The sequence below is a fragment of the Pan troglodytes genome, chromosome 4 (genome assembly GCF_028858775.2).
Source record: "Pan troglodytes isolate AG18354 chromosome 4, NHGRI_mPanTro3-v2.0_pri, whole genome shotgun sequence".
Taxonomy (NCBI): domain Eukaryota; kingdom Metazoa; phylum Chordata; class Mammalia; order Primates; family Hominidae; genus Pan; species Pan troglodytes.
In genome coordinates this window covers 146,767,710-146,785,655 of record NC_072402.2, presented here as the reverse complement: position 1 = coordinate 146,785,655, position 17,946 = coordinate 146,767,710, and the positions used below count along the sequence as shown (strand labels likewise).

The following is a 17,946-nucleotide window of genomic DNA, read 5'->3' as shown; positions in this document are numbered from 1 at the left end:
TGCAGTATATTCTAGGTATTCTACTTGCTCTATATCCTCACAAACACTTGGCTTTATCTGTCTTTTTTTTTTTCATTTTAGCCAGTCTGTGTAGTTGTGTTCCAGTGTGGTTTTAATTTTCATTTCCCTGATGAGGTGAAACAATTTTCATATATTTATTAGCTGTTTGAATATTGTCTTTGGTGAAAAGTTTATTCAAGCCTTTTGCCCATTTTTCTGGTGGGCTGGCTACCTATTTCTCAAAGATTTTTGGCATTCCTTATATATTCTATGTTTGAATTATTTGATAACTATACATACGTATGATCAATATTTTCTTGTACTCTGTCACTTGCTTTTCAGTCTCTTAATTGCATCTTTTGATTAATAGAAGTTTCTAATTTTAATGTATTACTATTTATCCATTATTCCTTTTGAGGGTAGCACTTTTTCCATCCTGTTTAGGAAATCACTGTCAACATCAAGTCATGCAGATATTCTTCTATATTTTCTATAAGTTTTTTTTTTGCATAGATATCTTTTTAAAAACAATTATCTAAAAAATTCTGATACAGACAGTTCACATATCACATTTTGCAAAACCTTGCAATTTTCTGCCCTAAGCCTCACAAATCCTTAAAAAGCTGTGCACCCTTTCCCCAAGCCAGGGTCCCCATCCTTGACTTCCCTTCTTCAAGGTGGGCTCACCTCACAAGCCCTCATTGTCAGGCTATTGTATTTTCTCGGAGAATTCTACAGCAGGGATACACTGACAAACTTGCCAGGGTCAGGTGTAAATGAGTGACGGAATAGGGTGGGGACCATGGTGGCTGGAGAAAAAATGCCCTGCAGAGCGACAGCAACCACTTGGCCCCAGCTGACTGTTGCCATATGACAATGAGGCTCCTGGGCTACAGATCTTCCATGTTTCAAAACAAACTCAAGCATCTGGGTTATGTGAAACATTTCAATTTCTAAATGATGTCAAGCAGTTCAAACTAAAAATTCACTGTGTGGGCCAGAAAAAAATAAAGAAGATGTTTGTGGGTTTGCTGTAGTCTGCGGTCAAACTTTGTCCCAGGGAAGCAGGCTGCTACTCCAAGTGTGGTCCTGGGAGCAGCAGGAGGAGCATCACCTGTGAAAACATCAGAAATGCAGAGCCTCAGCTTTCAAATACTGAAGCAGAATCAGCATTTTATCAATATCCATAGGTGATTCATAGGTAAAATAAAGTTTCAGAAGCACCAATCTAAACATATGGTTCTCAACACTGGCTCAAATTAGAATCATTTGAAGAACTTATTATTAAAAAAAAAATCTATGGCTGTACTATGGACCACAAAAATCTGAATCTCTAAGGATGAAGCAATATTTTTTCTTTTTATTCCTTTATTATTTTTAATTTTTGTGGGTACATATTAGGTGTATATATTTATGGAATACATGAGATATTTTGATATAGGCATATACAATGGGTAATAATCACATCAGGGTAAATCACATTGCCTCAAACATTTATCTTTTCTTTTTGTTGCAAACAATCCAATTATACTCTTTTAGTTATTTTTAAATGTACAATAAATTATTGTTGACTACAGTCACCCCGTTGTGTTATCAAACATTAGATCTTATTTATTCTATCTAGCTGCATTTTTGTACCCATTAACATCCCTACTTCTCCCTAGCGCACACACCCTTCCCTGCCTCTAGTAACCATCATTCTACTCTTTATCTTCATGAGTCCAATTGTTTTAATTTTTTTTTTAATCTGGGATGAAGCAATATTTTTTTTTTTTTTTTTTTTTTTTTGAGACGGAGTCTCGCTGTGTCTCCCAGGTTGGAGTGCAGTGGCGCGATCTCGGCTCACGGCAAGCTCCGCCTCCCAGGTTCATGCCATTCTCCTGCCTCAGCCTCCCAAGTAGCTGGGACTACAGGCGCCCGCCAACACGCCCGGCTAATTTTTTGTATTTTTAGTAGAAACGGGGTTTCACCGTGTTAGCCAAGATGGTCTCGATCTCCTGACCTCGTGATCCGCCCGTCTCGGCCTCCCAAAGTGCTAGGATTACAGGCGTGAGCCACCGCGCCCGGCCGAAGCAATATTTTTAAAAGGCAACCTAGATGATTCAAATAGGCAGCTGGGGTTCAAAAGCACTAATTTAGATCAGTCCTTCATTTATAAGTGGGGAAAGTGAAAACTCACAAAGTGGACAGGTGAAGTGTCTTGCCCAAGGTCATTGAACTCATGTATGGGAAGATTTGATTTGTGCTCATTCTCATTTCTCATTATTCCCAAGCCAGTGCCTTTTTGCTGCAGTTGCTTTTGGTTCCTCGGGGCAGAACTGAAAAATGATCCTGTTCAACTATAGCTCATTGCTGCCAGGTTTCCAGCTAAGCTGCTTAGCTTTCAGCACTGAACAGCTAACAAGATTTACTGGATGAAGAGCTGACAGGCCCCTGCTTCTGCCTATTCCAGCTGAAATCCACTTCATTCTTCATGTACATCACCCAAAACAGTGCTAACTGCTCCCACTGTGAAGAAATGGAAGGTCCTCAACTTGGGTGTCAAAATCCCCCTCCATAGGCACAGAGTGGAGACACAGGCTATTAGCAGCAATATGAGAATTTAGGTTCAACATTAACCAGAAGTGAGTGTGACTGCTCTACCCCTGTTGCATTCTTGAGCTGTATCATTAGAGGCACAGATCCAGTATGCAAAACTTGGTAGGCCTCTTTGGCTCTGATGCACAATTTTATAAGCAAATTAAAGGAGTGACTCACAAATAGTGGTTGAGCCAAGGTTCCCTAACTCTGCTTTTCAGGACCAGGTAATACTTATCACATTCTGACTCCATGGTACAGTTCTTGAACAGTTTTATGGAAAAAAGGACAGAATCCATCAACTAAAATTAATGTGTGAAGGACTTGAGTTTCCTTGTTGTGTTTTGGGGATGCCATAAAGGAGACCCATGTTCTACAGCAATGTTTTTGACATTTCCTTCTGTATCTACTTCATTATGCTTTATAGGTGCACCATCTTCTTTCTTTTCAACTTTCTGCTATCAAAGTTTCCTCCTCCCCAGCCCTAGCCTGTGTCTTGATCTTCTTTCTTCTTCTTTTTACTCCACTTCTACCGTTGTGAAGACAGTAACTTTTCAGAGTTGGGAAGAAAGACAGGCCTGACAGGACCCTATTTAAGGGGCAGACAGGACAGCTGGGGACAATTATACATTTCAGGGCCATTATAACCACACCCCAATTGTCTCCCTAATGATACCAATGTCTGTCTCCACTCCAGCCCTTCCATTATCTGCCCCTATTGAACCTTAAGCCTTGCTGTAGTCAGATCTGTGATGACCTGTGTAGGCTCAATGTATATTGAGCACCTTCAGTGTTCTAAGCCATGAGACTTAGTTCCATATGTGAATGGGGATCTGCTTTTTAATAAGATGGGCATACCCAGGCTGCTGCTGGATTGAGATGGCATGTATGACAGTTCTTTGATAATAGCTTAGATAATTACAAGGCAATGGTGATAACAATTAGAATTCTTCCATGCCACTAATCCTGGAAAAAATTTGTCACTTGACCAAAACTACAGCCTTGCTTATAACTTGCTTTCAACTTCCTTACACTCTTAAGATGACCTTTTATTTCATCTTCTCCAGGTAAAGAAACTCCTTCCAAGGATCCAACTGTATCGAGTGAGTGTATAGCCTCATCTGAATACAAGGAAAAATGTTTTCTGCCACAGAACATTAATCCAGGTATCCAAATCCCAAAGACAAGCCCTATTCTTCCATGTTGAATATTGCGATAACCTCTTTATCTTTCCCATCTAAAGAGCCCCTCCCTCTTTCCCTCTTGATGAAAAGATTTTGACTATGCTATTTGCTTGCTCACAAATCTTCTGTTGCACTCCACTGCCTACAAAATTAATTTTAACTTTCTCAAGCTGTCACTCAAAGCTCTTCACAATCTGGCACTTATTAGGAGCTCCATACTTATTTGCTTTGTTGAAGAAAGTATATCATAAATTAGATTTGAAGGTGTTGAGAGATGGGGTAATTAAAAATATTTATATTCAACATGGTACCTCAAAGAGTTGTTCATACGTCGTTGCTGCTCAGAAAATCTTTGATGAATAAATACATGGGCTGCACGTGGTGGCTCTCACCTGTAATCCCAGCACTTTGGGAAGCTGAGATGGGAGGATCACTTGAGCCCAGGAGTTGGGGCCCAGCCTGGGCAACAGAGTGAGACCTGATCCCTAAACAAAAAATCAAAAAATTAGTCAGACACTGTGGCATATGCTTGCAGTCCCAGCTACTTGAGAGGTTGAGATGGGAGGACTGCCTGAGCCTGGGACGTCGAGGCTGCAGTAAGCTGTAATTGCACCATTGCACTCCAGCCTGGGTAACAGAGTGAGACCCTGCCTCAAAATAAATAAATAAATGAATACATGAATGGTTGAATGAATATGTGGAGGTCACTTTCACATACTATATGATACCCAACATAGTACTTTATATGTAGTAGGTTCTGCGTAAATATTTGTTAAATAAGTGAATAACTAAATGAATATGTGAAGTGAGATTGGCTTGAGCAGAAGGGCATCTGTACGAATCTTTCAGAAGCAGAAAAAGTTTTGAAATTAATGTGAAACAAATCTTATTCTTAATACACATCTCTCACAAAATCCTTTTTAAAAGACATCGATGAAGCCCGCAAAGAGAAAATTGTTATCAGAGGAAAGGTGCACCTGGGCAGAACTCTGTAACAGAAACTCTGAGGACAAACCTGTAGAAGACTTGATTTCTGTTGTACGGTAGATGGGACCATTTTAGAGGGCAATTTGTGTGCCAAATGATCCTCACATGTTTTTCTCATTTTTGCTTGCCCATCGCTAGGTGGAAGCACCCAAATCTCCATTTAGCTGATGAGAAACAGAATGTCAGCGAGGGAAATGACTTCACCACGACACAGTTAACACGTGATGAGGAAGGGCCTTGTTCAAAACCACAATGCTCCTTCACCCTCCAAAAATATAGCTCTCCCTGTAATACAAAATATAGACTTGTGAAAAAGATTATAAATATTTAAAGGATCTAGACTACGTAAATAGATATTGTATACATGTCATACCAGGTTCTTTCTTTTCCCAATTTCAGATGAGATCGGGCATGTTCAGGGTGGTATAGCCATAAGCCCAATTTCAAATTCTGTGAAACTTCTTGGTTGACAATGAGAAAAACTTTGCCCTTTGTTTCTTGATATTGTGTCAATATGCTTATCTGTCTTTCAGCTTGGACCACCCCTGAAAAAACCTGAATTACCATCTGTTGTTTCATGAATGCAGTAGAGTCAGCATTTTGCCTTATCAATGCATGAAGGCCAGTGAACAAAGGGTATCTGTAGGTGAAACTGAACTGACCTCGGGCTGAACTTGTCCATCTTTCAGCATTTTCCACCCTGATGCTGTTTCCAGGAAGGTCATGGAGTGAGAAGGGGAGATGGCTGTAGCTGCCAACCTCTCCTTAATGAGTACAGTTGCAGACAGAATCAGTCAGACATATTATCACAATTACAGAACTGACTTTGAGAAGGATTAATCTGTGACACAATACACTTCATGAAAATGATATTGAGCTTGACTTCTTCCCTGCTCTAGTGATGCAGAGGGTACTGTAGGATCCCACTGTGGGCATAGGGGTTCTGCTCTAAGTATCAGTTCTCACGGTTGAGATCTCAAGAGCAGTCTGCTTATTTAAGTCCAGGTCTTTTGAGTTCCATATACATAGATTCATGTGCATGGTAAGGAGATTCACACCAAATGCCCTGTTTGTCAGTCAGCAGGGGCTACGAATGGGGGATTTTGGATCAGATGTTGGAAGGATGGATGAGATGGGTTTGGTAGAAAGGAATCATAGAATCAGTTATTGCCAAGGTTAATAGTCATGATCACCTGAGGGCAGCCAGCCATGAGCAGTACTTGCTGGTAGTGGGGAGGTGAGGAGGGGAACAGCTAATGCTTAATGTGTTTACTGAATCTTTAATACATACCAGGCACTGAGTAAAAAGTTTTATATCCACGATGTTATTTAGGAAGCTTTTTTTTTTTCCCTTGAGACAGGGTCTTGCTCCGTTGCCCAGGCTGGAGTGCAGTGGTGTGATGTTGACTCACTGTGACCTCAGCCTCCTGTGCTCAAGCCATCCTCCTATCTCAGCCTCTGAGTAACTGGGCTACAGGCATGCACCACCATGCCCAGGCCACCATGTCTGGCTAATTTTTTTTCTTTTTTGTCAGAAGACAGGGTTTTGGCATGTTGCCCAGGCTGGTCTTGAACTCCTGAGCTTAAGTGCTCCTCCTCCCTTGACCTCCCAAACCGCTAGGATTACAGGCATGAGCCACTGCGCCCAGTCTAGTAAACATCTTAAAAACCCTGTGGGATAGGTACTATAAAAGCCATTTTGCTAAAGGGAAAAGCCATGCATAGAGAGGTGATTAATTGTTTAGGGTGGCACATTTATTGAGGGGCAGAGCCAAGTCTTGAGCTGGAGACTGCGTGACCCCTCCCTGGGCTTCATCTTTGCACTGTGCCTCCTCCTAGAGCTCAGCATGCCATGAGGCTACCAGATGGAGGCCTGGATGGATGCGGGGTGCTGAAGTGAAAGGGGTTGCATGAGATTGGAGCATAAGCCTAGGAGGAACTGCGTGGAACAAACACCCACGTGAAGTTTACATCAAAGTCAGGTTATATGGGAATGTCATAGAAGAGCTCATTTGCAGCCACAGCATTTTCAGGTTAAAGACAGGCCTTTTAAAGGTAGAAGTCCACAGCTGTCTTGTGGACTCAGGCCAGCATGATAGGGGTCATCTCTAATGTGCTGAGGAATTTGCAGAGGTCCTGGCAAGTTGAGGCTGCAAGTGAGACCTCTGTGATGATCCATTCCAATGCCTTCTCAGTTTATTGTGTTGAATAATTATTAACAGGATTGCTACTTACTGTCTAAAGAAGACACATTGCTAAGTGCAATTATACGATGAACCTCCTCAGTGTGGCCTTTCTCGACAACACTATCCAAAGGTATCCCCTGCCTTCAAGCACTCCATCTCTCTGTCTCTTGACCCCATTAATTTTTTTTCATAGCGCTCTTCTCCATCTGAAACTATTATGTTTGTGGAATTTCTTGCCTAGTTACTCACTTACCAAGAAGAATACAAGCTCCATCAGAACAGGGACTGCCTGTTTTGTTCTTTGCTGAGGAGCCCATAAAACAGCTTCTGGCTTATAGAAAGCTCTTGATAAGTATCTGCTACATGAATGTACATTTTGGAGAAATTAAAGGTAGACTTTAATACATTAACTAATTACCCTGATAAACATTAATAATTGCAGTATCAGAAAAGACAGGTTAGAGAAAATGTGTTTATGTGTAATGTGTTCATGTTTATGTGTATGTGTTAATGTGTAATGCACAAAGTATATGTCTATTACATATGATAACTTTGACACATAAGTATATTTCCTTAAATATGGATAAAGTCCTATTGATTCTAAACTTTCACAAGTCATTCACAGGGAGTGATGTATGTCCTAAGCTGGTCCTGTGTCAGCACCATTACATCAGTGCCAGGCAGTGTAGGAATAAATCCCGTACAAAGCAGAAATAAACAACGTGAGTGCATCAACTCCTGCGATTCCAGAGCCCTCCTGGGTTCAGTATGTGTTCTTCCTCAAGGGAGGACCATTTAAAGGGGTGCTCCGAGAAGTGTTAAGACCACTCTAGTCTGTAACTAATGAGGACACCAGTTGAGGGTTCAGGTATACATGTAGGGGAAACTGTGGGCTAATCTAACTCTTTCTTCCTTTTTATTCTATTTTCAGCCTGATCCTTCTCTCTCTGTTCTCTTTAAGACCTGACACTCTCCTTCTGTGTAAAGAGCCGCTCCAGGAGGTGTGTAAATGGACCCCTACAGGAAGCTGCTCGGAGGCGGCTCTGGGCACTGGAGAATGAGGACCAGGAGGTGCGCATGCTGTTTAAGGTGAGCATGAAGGAAACAGGTGAATGCTGAGTACTGACTTGTGTCAGTCTGCTACAGGATCCCCAGCATCTAAGACAGCATCTGGAACAAAGTAGGTCCTCGGAAAAAACATCTAATAGGTAGACTGAATGAATGAAAGATTCCGTGCACATTCTCTGCACAGGAGTGGAGAGGAGTGGGCGGGAACTCTGAATGAGGCAACTTGGAGTTGCTGAGTCAGAGAAAATTTGGTTTCAAATATTCTATTAGTTGTGATCTTTGACAAGTTACTTAACCTATATAGAATGGGAGTTGTTATAATACCTACCTCATTAAGTATACTTTTTTTCTAATGCGGTAATTTCAAATTCTTTTTTTTTACTGTGATACAATATACATAACATAAAATTTTCCATTTTAATCACTTTTTAAGTGTATGATTCTCTGTGACACTAAGTACATTCACAACCTATCCACCTCCAGAACTTTTTCATCATCTCAAACTGAAATTCCATATCTATTAAACAATAACTCCCATTATCCCCATGTCTCAGCTCCTGGTAACCGCTAAGTATATATTTTTAAAGTACCAAGATTGCCAATCAAAAAACAATACCTTATAAATACTTGGGTGAGAGGAGGAAAAAAACAATAAAGTAAATAAACCAATTTCTCATCTTTCATAGTAGGTAGATAATATCTTCATTTGTTAAAACCAAGGAAGAATGGTATGATCAAATTATTTACAGTTTAGGATGTATTAAGTAGGAGAACTAAAGTCAGAAATGGAAAAAAATTGTTTCAACTAGAGGTAGGGAAAGGATAATATTACTTTACATAAACTAATATGTTCTAGTTACTTTTTACAGTTTCTGCATGAATCTGGTACAAACTGAAGGAGAAAAGTGTTCTAAATGTCATGCAGCAAAAAAAGATAATGTCTGGTTTTTCAGGGGGAAAACGAGATTGTATGAGTAGAGAGCTTGGCATTGTGTTTGGTGATATGTGTTCCATAAACAGTAGCTACATTTTTTTGAATTTTATTTTATTTTTTTAATATCTGGAATTCAGGAACTGGGAGACACTGGCTGCTATTGGTACTGTAGATTTTCCTTTATTTTGAGTCTCATTTGGTATGGCAGGAGCAGGGTTGATTGAGAGAGCTGGTCTGCTGGGCTGAAGCTTGAGTCAGACATACTTGTGGGCTACAGTTGAGGCCTGGAGTCAGCTAGATCTGAAATCTAATCAAGGCTCCGCAGCTTACTCCCTGAAGGTGACCTTGGACAATTTACTTAACCTCACTGTGCCTTGGCCCCCTTGAATATGCAACAGGGATAATGCCATTTGTCATTAGATCTAAGATGCCATTGATTATAAAATGCACTGTTATTTCATGTACTTCCAAGAAAGAAAACAAATGCTGCCGATTATAGTTGATGACATACTTCCTTATCTTTTAGTTCAGAAGTGGTTAAATGTGATAAAAGCACATTTTGGAATGGCCCAAATACTGTCATTGCATTCTCTTCATAGCGCTTTTGTGGGAGTTAAATGACATATTGCTCATAAAGCTCTGGGTGAAGTGCCAGGGATGTAGTAAATTCTCTGTAAGTTGATTTTTACCTAGCACCCCTTCCCTAATGATGGATCTGGGGCCTCCTGGGGTTTGGTATGGCAGAAGGAACCCCAGAGTTCTGATTTTACTGAACTGGGGCTTTTCTTCTGGATTCTTCTATCTTCTTCTTCCTCTAAGTTTCCCTCATGATAGAGCTCCTGGAGTTGGTACTGATGACAGGACCTGGCCTGGTGGAGGGATGTTCTGACCATCACTTGTTACATTCAACTCCGGAGGCTTGGACAAACAACAGATTTAAGGGAAAACTAAGTCTGGGCAGTGATTCAGACCTGCTTTTTTTTTAGGTATTAAAAAAAAACCAGGCCGGGTGCGGTGGCTCACGCCTGTAATCCCAGCACTTTGGGAGGCCAAGGTGGGTGGATCACGAGGTCAAGAGATCGAGACCATCCTGGCCAACATGGTGAAACCCCATCTCTATTAAAATACAAAAAATTAGCCAAGCGTGGTGGCGGGTGCCTGTAGTCCCAGCTACTCGAGAGGCTGAGGCAGGGGAATCGCTTGAACCCGGGAGGCGGAGGTTGCAGTGAGCCGAGATTGCGCCACTGCACTGCACTCCAGCCTGGCGACACAGCGAGACTCCGTCTAAAAAAACAAAACAAAAGAAAACAAAAAAACCCCCAAGAGGCTTATAGTCTTCCTGTCGCTCTCCTTGTGAGCATGTAAATTGGAAAGCCTTCCTGGGGGACAGTTGGGTGACTGCATTTTAGGATTGAAAATGTGCATATCCTTGCATTTCCAATTGCACCTCTTAGAAATACATGTGTTAAAACAATTAAGAATGTGCACAAAGATTTAGCTATAAAGATGTTTATCACAGTACCATTTAGGATTTTAAAAAATGTAAAACAATCCAAACATGAAAGCATAAGAAAATGATAATAATTCATTATGTTAATGCAACAATGGCACATGTAACCATTAAGAATGGTGTAAACTTTGTGATGACATAGAAGATGCTTTGCAAAATATTGCTTAGCAGCAAAAGAAGATTGCAAAATAATTTATGCAATGTGATTCTATATATGTGAAATAGTTATATGGAAACTTGTGTAGGAAAAAGGATTCAAATTTATTACGTGAAGGTGTTAACACTGATGATCTTTAGGAGTAGGGACTAGGGATGATTATTTTTGTGGGTTTTGGTTTTTCTGTTTTCAGCTTTGTATTAATAAAAATAATCATTAGACATAGACTCACAATCAAATTTGCTTTCAAGTTGCCTTCTATGAATCAGCGTCCTTTATCCTCCCACATACACTTTTTTTTTTAAACACAAAAAGTAGCATTCTTTGCCCATAGTTCTATTCCCTGGCTTCTTTTGCTGCTGCCGCTGTATAGCAGTATTATATCTGGAGCCTATATCAGTACACAAAGAGCTTCTTTCTTCTTTTCTGTGGCTGCATAATACAATATTTCACTTTATGGATAAATTGTACTCCATTTTAACCAATCTCTTATTGATGAATATTTAAGTTGTTTCCATTTTTTGGTGATGTAAAAATCAATGCCATAATCAAGAAGTTCATACAGAGTATTTGGTCTATATAAGAGCTTGCTAATGGGACACTTCTGTCATCCCAGGCTGACTCATTGTTTCCTTTACGTAGGACCTCTCAGCAAGGTTGGTCAGTATCCAGTCTCAGAGGGCCCAGTTTCTCATCACCTTCAAGACCATGGAGGAAATCTGGAAGTTCTCCACCTACCTTAATTTAGGTATGGTACAAGGCAAGCAGGTGGAGGATGACCTCCTCCACAATTTAGCCAATTTGTAGGGCTTGACATGAAGGAATTGGCCTGGCTCTGGTAATTAAGAGAAATAGAGCCTTAAAAAAGATGGTTAACTTTTGAAATTTCACAAAGTGCCTCAAACTAAATCTAAGGCAAATATTAACTATTATTCTAAAATGCCATATGAAGAAGTTTGCTTTTTTGTGTCCAGGGAAATCTTTTTTTATTAGATAACCAATCAATTGGAAAACAGTTATTGGTCATCTACTAAGTTCAAAGTACTGAAATAGATGTGAACTTGGTGCTAGTGTGTGTGTTTTAAACTATAGGGAACTAATCTTGAGTAAGATCGAAGTAGCTGCTCAACATAGTCAATAGCAAAGTTCCAGATGTTTTATTGCATGTATTTGGAAAAGAGTTAAAGAAAGAAATAGAGAAATTATCTGCTTATAGCAACCTAAGGCTGCAGTGTTTTCTAGAAGGTAAAGAAGGACATTGGGATGCAACATCAGTTCCACTGTGGTGGGAAATGGTTCACCTGCCATCTCCAGACAGAACAACTTATAATGGGGAAGTTAAAGTGAAGCCAAACAAAACAACAGGCCACCTAATTTGATGGATGTTTTATATCTCCCAGAAAATGCTGGGCTCCATGCCGACATACACAAGGACAGATTTTGTGCAGGGGTGGAGGGTCAAGACGACTCATGACTGGAAAACATAAGGTGTATCTTCTCCTCTTATGGTCTGGAGATCTGATCTCCACACTACACATCTCCTTCCTGACCATCAGACATCCTCACTATTCAAACTGTGCTCCATAGACCGGCTCGTCGGCAGCACATAGAGTCTGTTAAAAAAAAAAAAAATAAAAGGAGAAGCTCAACCCTATCTCAGACCTTTACTAAGCATTTGTAGTTTAATAAGATCCCCATGTGATTTGTGTGCACATTAAAATTCAAAAGTGCAATTATAGAAGATACATAAGGCCTAGATCAGCACAATGGACAGTCAGGATAGAAACAGACAGGCTTTTGCATCTTAGGAAACAGAAGAAGCCTCAAGAGAAGCAATACGAGTAGTTCATGTTTATAGCCATGTTTAAAATACTATATATAATTATTAGAGTTTTACAATTTACATAGTTTTTAGTCTGCTTTTACCAGAGAGATCTTCTGGGCATTGGAGGAGGGGCAGGGTCAGAGCTGGTGGGTGGAAGGAAATCCTGACTCCTGAAATTCACTGAGGGGGAGCCATGTAGAACCTCCTCAGCCACTGCATCATCAGGGACACAGTAGTTTGAACCTCAGGTCAGGAGAACTTTAAGGGGGCACTAGGAACCCCCATAGTCAACACTGTAAACTTGGAGACCTCCGTGGCTGTATTAGAAAAAGGCAGTTGGTTTTGGTCATCTCATTATGCATTTATGGAAACTCACAATATGTTGAAATGGTAAATAACATTTAGAAATGACTTGTATTTCCCAACAGATGTTGAGAAGACTCAACTCATTCTAGAAAATGTCTGGCTTTGCCTCTTATGTTGTTTTAATTCCAGTTAAATGGCAGGTTGGGGCTTGTGGTCTGGGAATCAAGCTCAGGAGGGAATTTTCTCACTCTCTTCTGTGCTCAGCTATGTCAGAAATCATTTTGTTCAGAAATCTTGTTGGCTTGACTTCTTAGGCTACGTATCCATGTGTCTAGAACATCTCCTCTTTGACCACAAGTACTGGCTCAACTGCATATTGGTGGAGGATACAGAGATCCAAGTGTCTGTAGATGATAAACACCTGGAAACAATATACCTGGGACTCCTGATACAGGAAGGTGAGTGTGGCATAGGGGTAGAGATGGGATCTTATTCAGATATTTGCTACCAGAGGCCCTGAAATAAGCAGGATGCAAAGGGAGGGAAAAATCATTCAAACATGGAATATTCACAAATGAACCCACCTGTTATAATAGTACTTCGAACATTCCTCTGAGTTCAACACTGACATTACACGAACATCTGTGCTAGTCAGTCTCACTGATTGATGTTAGAACTGCTTGGAGAGTTTTACTAAGATACCCAAGCCAGGGCTCCACTTAGGCCCATTAAATCTCTGAAGGTGGGGGCCCAGGTATTGGCATATTTTGGAAAGTTTTCCACATAAGTCTAATGTCTACCCAAAATCAGCAAACCCCTTTCCAAACATGTGATAAAATTTGATTGTAAAATAAAGTTGCAAATGTTGCAAAACTTGAAGTTTTTTATGAAAGTGAGGAAAGTGATGTTGAGGAACCTCTTGGAGCACCTCTTGATCTGTTTATAGGTGAGAATCCCATCAAGGTTATCATCTACCAATTAACAACTATGAGGTGGATAAGCCTGATGACATCACAGACACGTGGAAAGAGCCAGATTTGCATATGATATTTTTGCAAAAAGGATTCTTCTTATGATTGCATTGCAGAAATATTGCATGAAGGAAAGAATTTAATATCATGCTATTATAAAACTTATTGGAGTAATTATATTCACCCAAACTAATTTAATCAATTCTTTTTTGGTTCTAATTTTAATCATGAGGTTGCAACAATAAATGAAATTCTATTAAATATAAATATATTTTCACAAGTTTTCATCTCTTTTTCAAGATAAAGTCCCAATTAAGCCTTTTTCTCATAGATTATTAGAAATGTTGGTGTCCGTTTTAACTGAATTCCCTCTCAATGGCTTTTTTCTTCCTGGTATCAGTGTTCCTGGGATCATAAGGCCTCTTTTAGTGTCTCCCCTGTGAAACGTCTACTTTACTTCCAGGAAGAAAAGTACTCCAGCTCTGAATAGAAGCATTACTTTGTGTGATAATCCGTTTTCACTTCCTGCTACTCCTTAGAAAGCCATTGCTTTTCTCATTATCCACAGGCCACTTCTTCTGCAGAGCCCTGTGCTCCGTGACTCCACCAGCCGAGAAGGAAGGGGAATGCTTGACACTTTGCAAGAATGAGTTAATCTCGGTGAAGATGGCAGAAGCTGGGTCCGAGTTGGAAGGCGTGTCTTTGGTGACAGGTCAGCGGGGCCTGGTACTGGTGTCAGCCTTGGAGCCTCTGCCTCTCCCTTTCCACCAGTGAGTAGCCATCTGCCTCCTGGGAGCAAGTCCCAGAGCAGACTGAGGTTTGCACAGAACAGAGTAGGCATGCTTTCAGATATGGGCATCCATAGTGTGGAGGAGAGAACAGATTCTGGGTGGGTCTTTATCTTTCTGTCTTTTTCTTTTCTTTTTTAACAACCAAGAATTTTAACAATCTGATGAAATTGGAGACAACTCTAAATTTCAGATGGGCATCGTACCTAGCAGCAAATATACCACACGACCGCCAATGTAGTGTTTCTCCATGTATGGACTGGGGACCACTTGTCTGGGCCTCCTTAGACTCTCTTGGGGTTGAGTCTAGGAATCTTCATTTTAAATAAACTTCCTAGGAGATGCTTTTCACACTAAAGTTTAAGAAATCCTGCTGGAAGATATGATAAACTTAAATATACAGATTGACAGTAAACATTACCCCACACCATGGACCTGTGTGGCTCTGGCAGAGATCTGACAGTTCAAGTGTAAAGGGATTGTTTGTTAGTTATTTAACTGACAAACTACTTTTGGAGCCACAAAATATCCCAGGTCTACTAACTTCTCACCTTTTCACAGGTCCTGGTAGAAAGTAAGTTCTCAATAAACTTTTGCCATCATTTAAATAAGAGAAAAAACAATACTCATCATCATCATCATTATTCTGATAGACTGTTCTGTTCATTGTTGCAATTTTTTGAAATCTGTGTTTGCAAACCCCATGTTTTCATTGGCAGGTGGTTCCTAAAGAATTATCCAGGAAGCTGTGGCCTCTCCAGGAAGAGGGATTGGACAGGCTCCTATCAGATTGGTATGGCTGAGTCAAAAACATAGTATTGTTAGGGAGATAATGTTGTCCTGCCTCTCAATTTTATCTGCAGGTTTGGAGTCAGTTGATGTGAATTTTTGTCTCGTCTCTGCTAGGAACTGGATTTAGGGAAGCCAGTTTCTGTCTGTGCACATGGTTTTCCCTGCCTGTGAAATGAGAGGTCTCAATCCAGGGGGCAGCTACAAATGCCTGCAGGTGTGGGCAGGACACACAGATGCTAGGGGGCCTGGATGGAAGGTATTAGGGAATGGCAGGAATAATTAGGGATTTTAAGATATATGAGTGAAAAAACAGGGCCAAATTAAATGTTTCGTGAGCCAAATGCGGCCTGTGGGCTGCCTGTTTCAATCTCTGGTCAAAACATTTTCTAATTTCCCTTAGAGTTTTGTAAAATTAACTTTGAATTTAGGAAGAGTAGAAATGCCTGGCACATAAGGGTACTCAGTAAAAATTTGTTGAATAAATGAATTATACACACACACACACACAATTTAAGTAATCTGTATGTGTGTATACACACACATATCTGTAAGTACTGTAGATCCTTATCTACTGGATAATGAAGTCCAACACTTTTTAGACATCTAGAAATACCTTCTGTTCATCTTCATCTTTAGAACTCCCCTTCACCTCCCTCCCACACACTCCTACCACAAAGTACAATTTTATAAGTGCTGAGCCCAAATAACACAAAAAAAGAAATAGGATTATGGAACCCAGACATGAGATCTAATAAATTACTGATGACAAACAAGATTTTTAGCTTCCTAAAGCAGTACAGCCTTGTAGTTAGAACGCAAGGCTTTGAAGTCTATTCTGGTTCAAATTCTGGCTCCTTGACTTAAAACCAGTGTGATCTTGGCCAATCTACCTGCCCTATGTTGCAACTTCCTCATTAGTAAAATGATACAATAAAACCAACTTAAATGTTGTTATGAGAACCAAACAAAATGACAGCCATAAATCACTTTGCACAGTTTCTCTTACAATGTAGATATTTAACACATGGTAGATCCCATTGACCCACAAAATAGTGAGAATTTCTGATCTTGAAAACACAATCTAGAAACTTGACCAAAAATGTCAGAAAAAATAGGCTAGTAGCTTTAGCAGAGAAGCTAAAGCAAATATGGAAACTGAGGCACATAAAAGCCTTTATCTCCACCAGGATTAATGGAGAGGCTAACCAGCAGCCTGAAGACTTAAGCTCTAGACCCAGTTTTGCCATGCATAAGATCCTTAGACAAATCTCATACCCTCTCTCTCCCTCCGTAACCTGGGAAAAGGGGATTCTGATAGTTTCCGTGCCCTTTGAAGCTCTTGAGAAGACCTGAGAAAGTGAGTGCAAATTGTACTTTGTAAACTGGACAGAAAAACATTCATCAAAAGGTCATTGCTAGATCCTAGGTAGGCAATTTATCAGATTGAGTACCGTAGTCTGAAAGGGAGTCTTTTAGATCCTTCTAAGTCATTAGCAGCTTTCTATTCCACCAGTGGTAATAAGGCTAATGTTTATTGAGGGTTGACCAGGTACCAGGCATTGTGCACTGTATCTCTTTGATTCTCTTTAATATTTATAAGCAGCAGGTATTCCTATTATCCCCATTTTCCAGTTGGGGAGACTGAGGGTCATAGAGGCCAAAGGAGCTGGAAGGACATGGAGAGCTTCTCTGGTCGAGTGGTTCTCACACACTGGTCTGTGGATTTGTGCCAACCATGACAAAGCATTTACATTACAGTGGCAAAATCAGACAAACCAGGACAATACAGTGAGCTTTCCAGTTTCCCATAAGCTATGTTTATTCATTTTTAAGGCATATCCGCTATCTGAGAATCTTTTTTTGTGTTTGTTAAAACATTTTTTCTTTGGTGAAAGTGGATTGTAGTTCTTTTAAAAATATGTCCTAGTTTGGCAAAATGAAAAGCAAATTGTCCTGTGTCATTCCTGCCAATTTTTGGGTGGGGAGGGGAGTGAAATGTTACTGGTCCTTGACATTCTAAAGTCTGGGAACCCCTCATTTTCTATTGCATTGGAAGGTGATGGGAGGCTCAGCTGTCCATGTCTTCTGTAGCTGATCTGTGTGCTATTTTCCACAGGCAGAGGACGCTGTAAGGCCTTGAAGGGTTATGAGCCAGGAGAAAAGGATGAACTGAATTTCTACCAGGGAGAAAGCATTGAGATCATCGGCTTTGTCATACCTGGGCTTCAGTGGTTCATTGGAAAGTCGACGAGTTCAGGACAAGTGGGCTTTGTCCCCACCAGGAACATAGATCCTGATTCTTATTCCCCAATGTGAGTATTGACAGTGAGCATGTCCTGGAGCTGGGCTGCCTTTCCCAGGGGTCCCTCCCCTCTTTGAGCAGATTTGCAGTTGAGCTTCGAGGGTGCCCTGGTAACATGGAGCCAGAAAAGCACATGCTGACACCAAGGTTGATACAGAGAGTGATAGAAAGGAGAGAATGCATCAGTTCAGTTTATTTTAACAGGTGGTCACTGAGGACTTCCTCTGTGCAAGGAGGGAAGCAAAACTCCAAGACAAAGGGCATGCTGTTAGGCACTGAGGGTGTGGTTTTGGTACTTGGATCCTGCTACCCACCCTGTCTAACCACAGGGCCCCTTCAGAGGAAGGGCACACACGGGG

General features: G+C 40.6%; 1 protein-coding gene across 4 annotated transcripts in view; it reads left to right on the top strand.

The window, feature by feature from the left end:
- The window catches only part of SH3TC2 (SH3 domain and tetratricopeptide repeats 2), a 188,961-nt gene that overhangs the window by 85,783 nt on the left and 85,232 nt on the right, over positions 1-17,946 (top strand). For all 4 annotated transcript variants that reach the window (XR_010157034.1, XM_063810804.1, XM_016954013.4 and 1 more), the window contains exons 2-8: positions 3,645-3,743; positions 7,896-8,023; positions 11,246-11,351; positions 13,049-13,192; positions 14,274-14,475; positions 15,213-15,286; positions 17,402-17,597. Coding sequence is in view for 3 of the 4 variants with exons in the window: in XM_527069.8 (XP_527069.6) it covers positions 3,645-3,743; positions 7,896-8,023; positions 11,246-11,351; positions 13,049-13,192; positions 14,274-14,475; positions 15,213-15,286; positions 17,402-17,597 (949 nt within the window). In the remaining variant the exon portion in view is untranslated. The remainder of the gene's footprint in view (positions 1-3,644; positions 3,744-7,895; positions 8,024-11,245; positions 11,352-13,048; positions 13,193-14,273; positions 14,476-15,212; positions 15,287-17,401; positions 17,598-17,946) is intronic.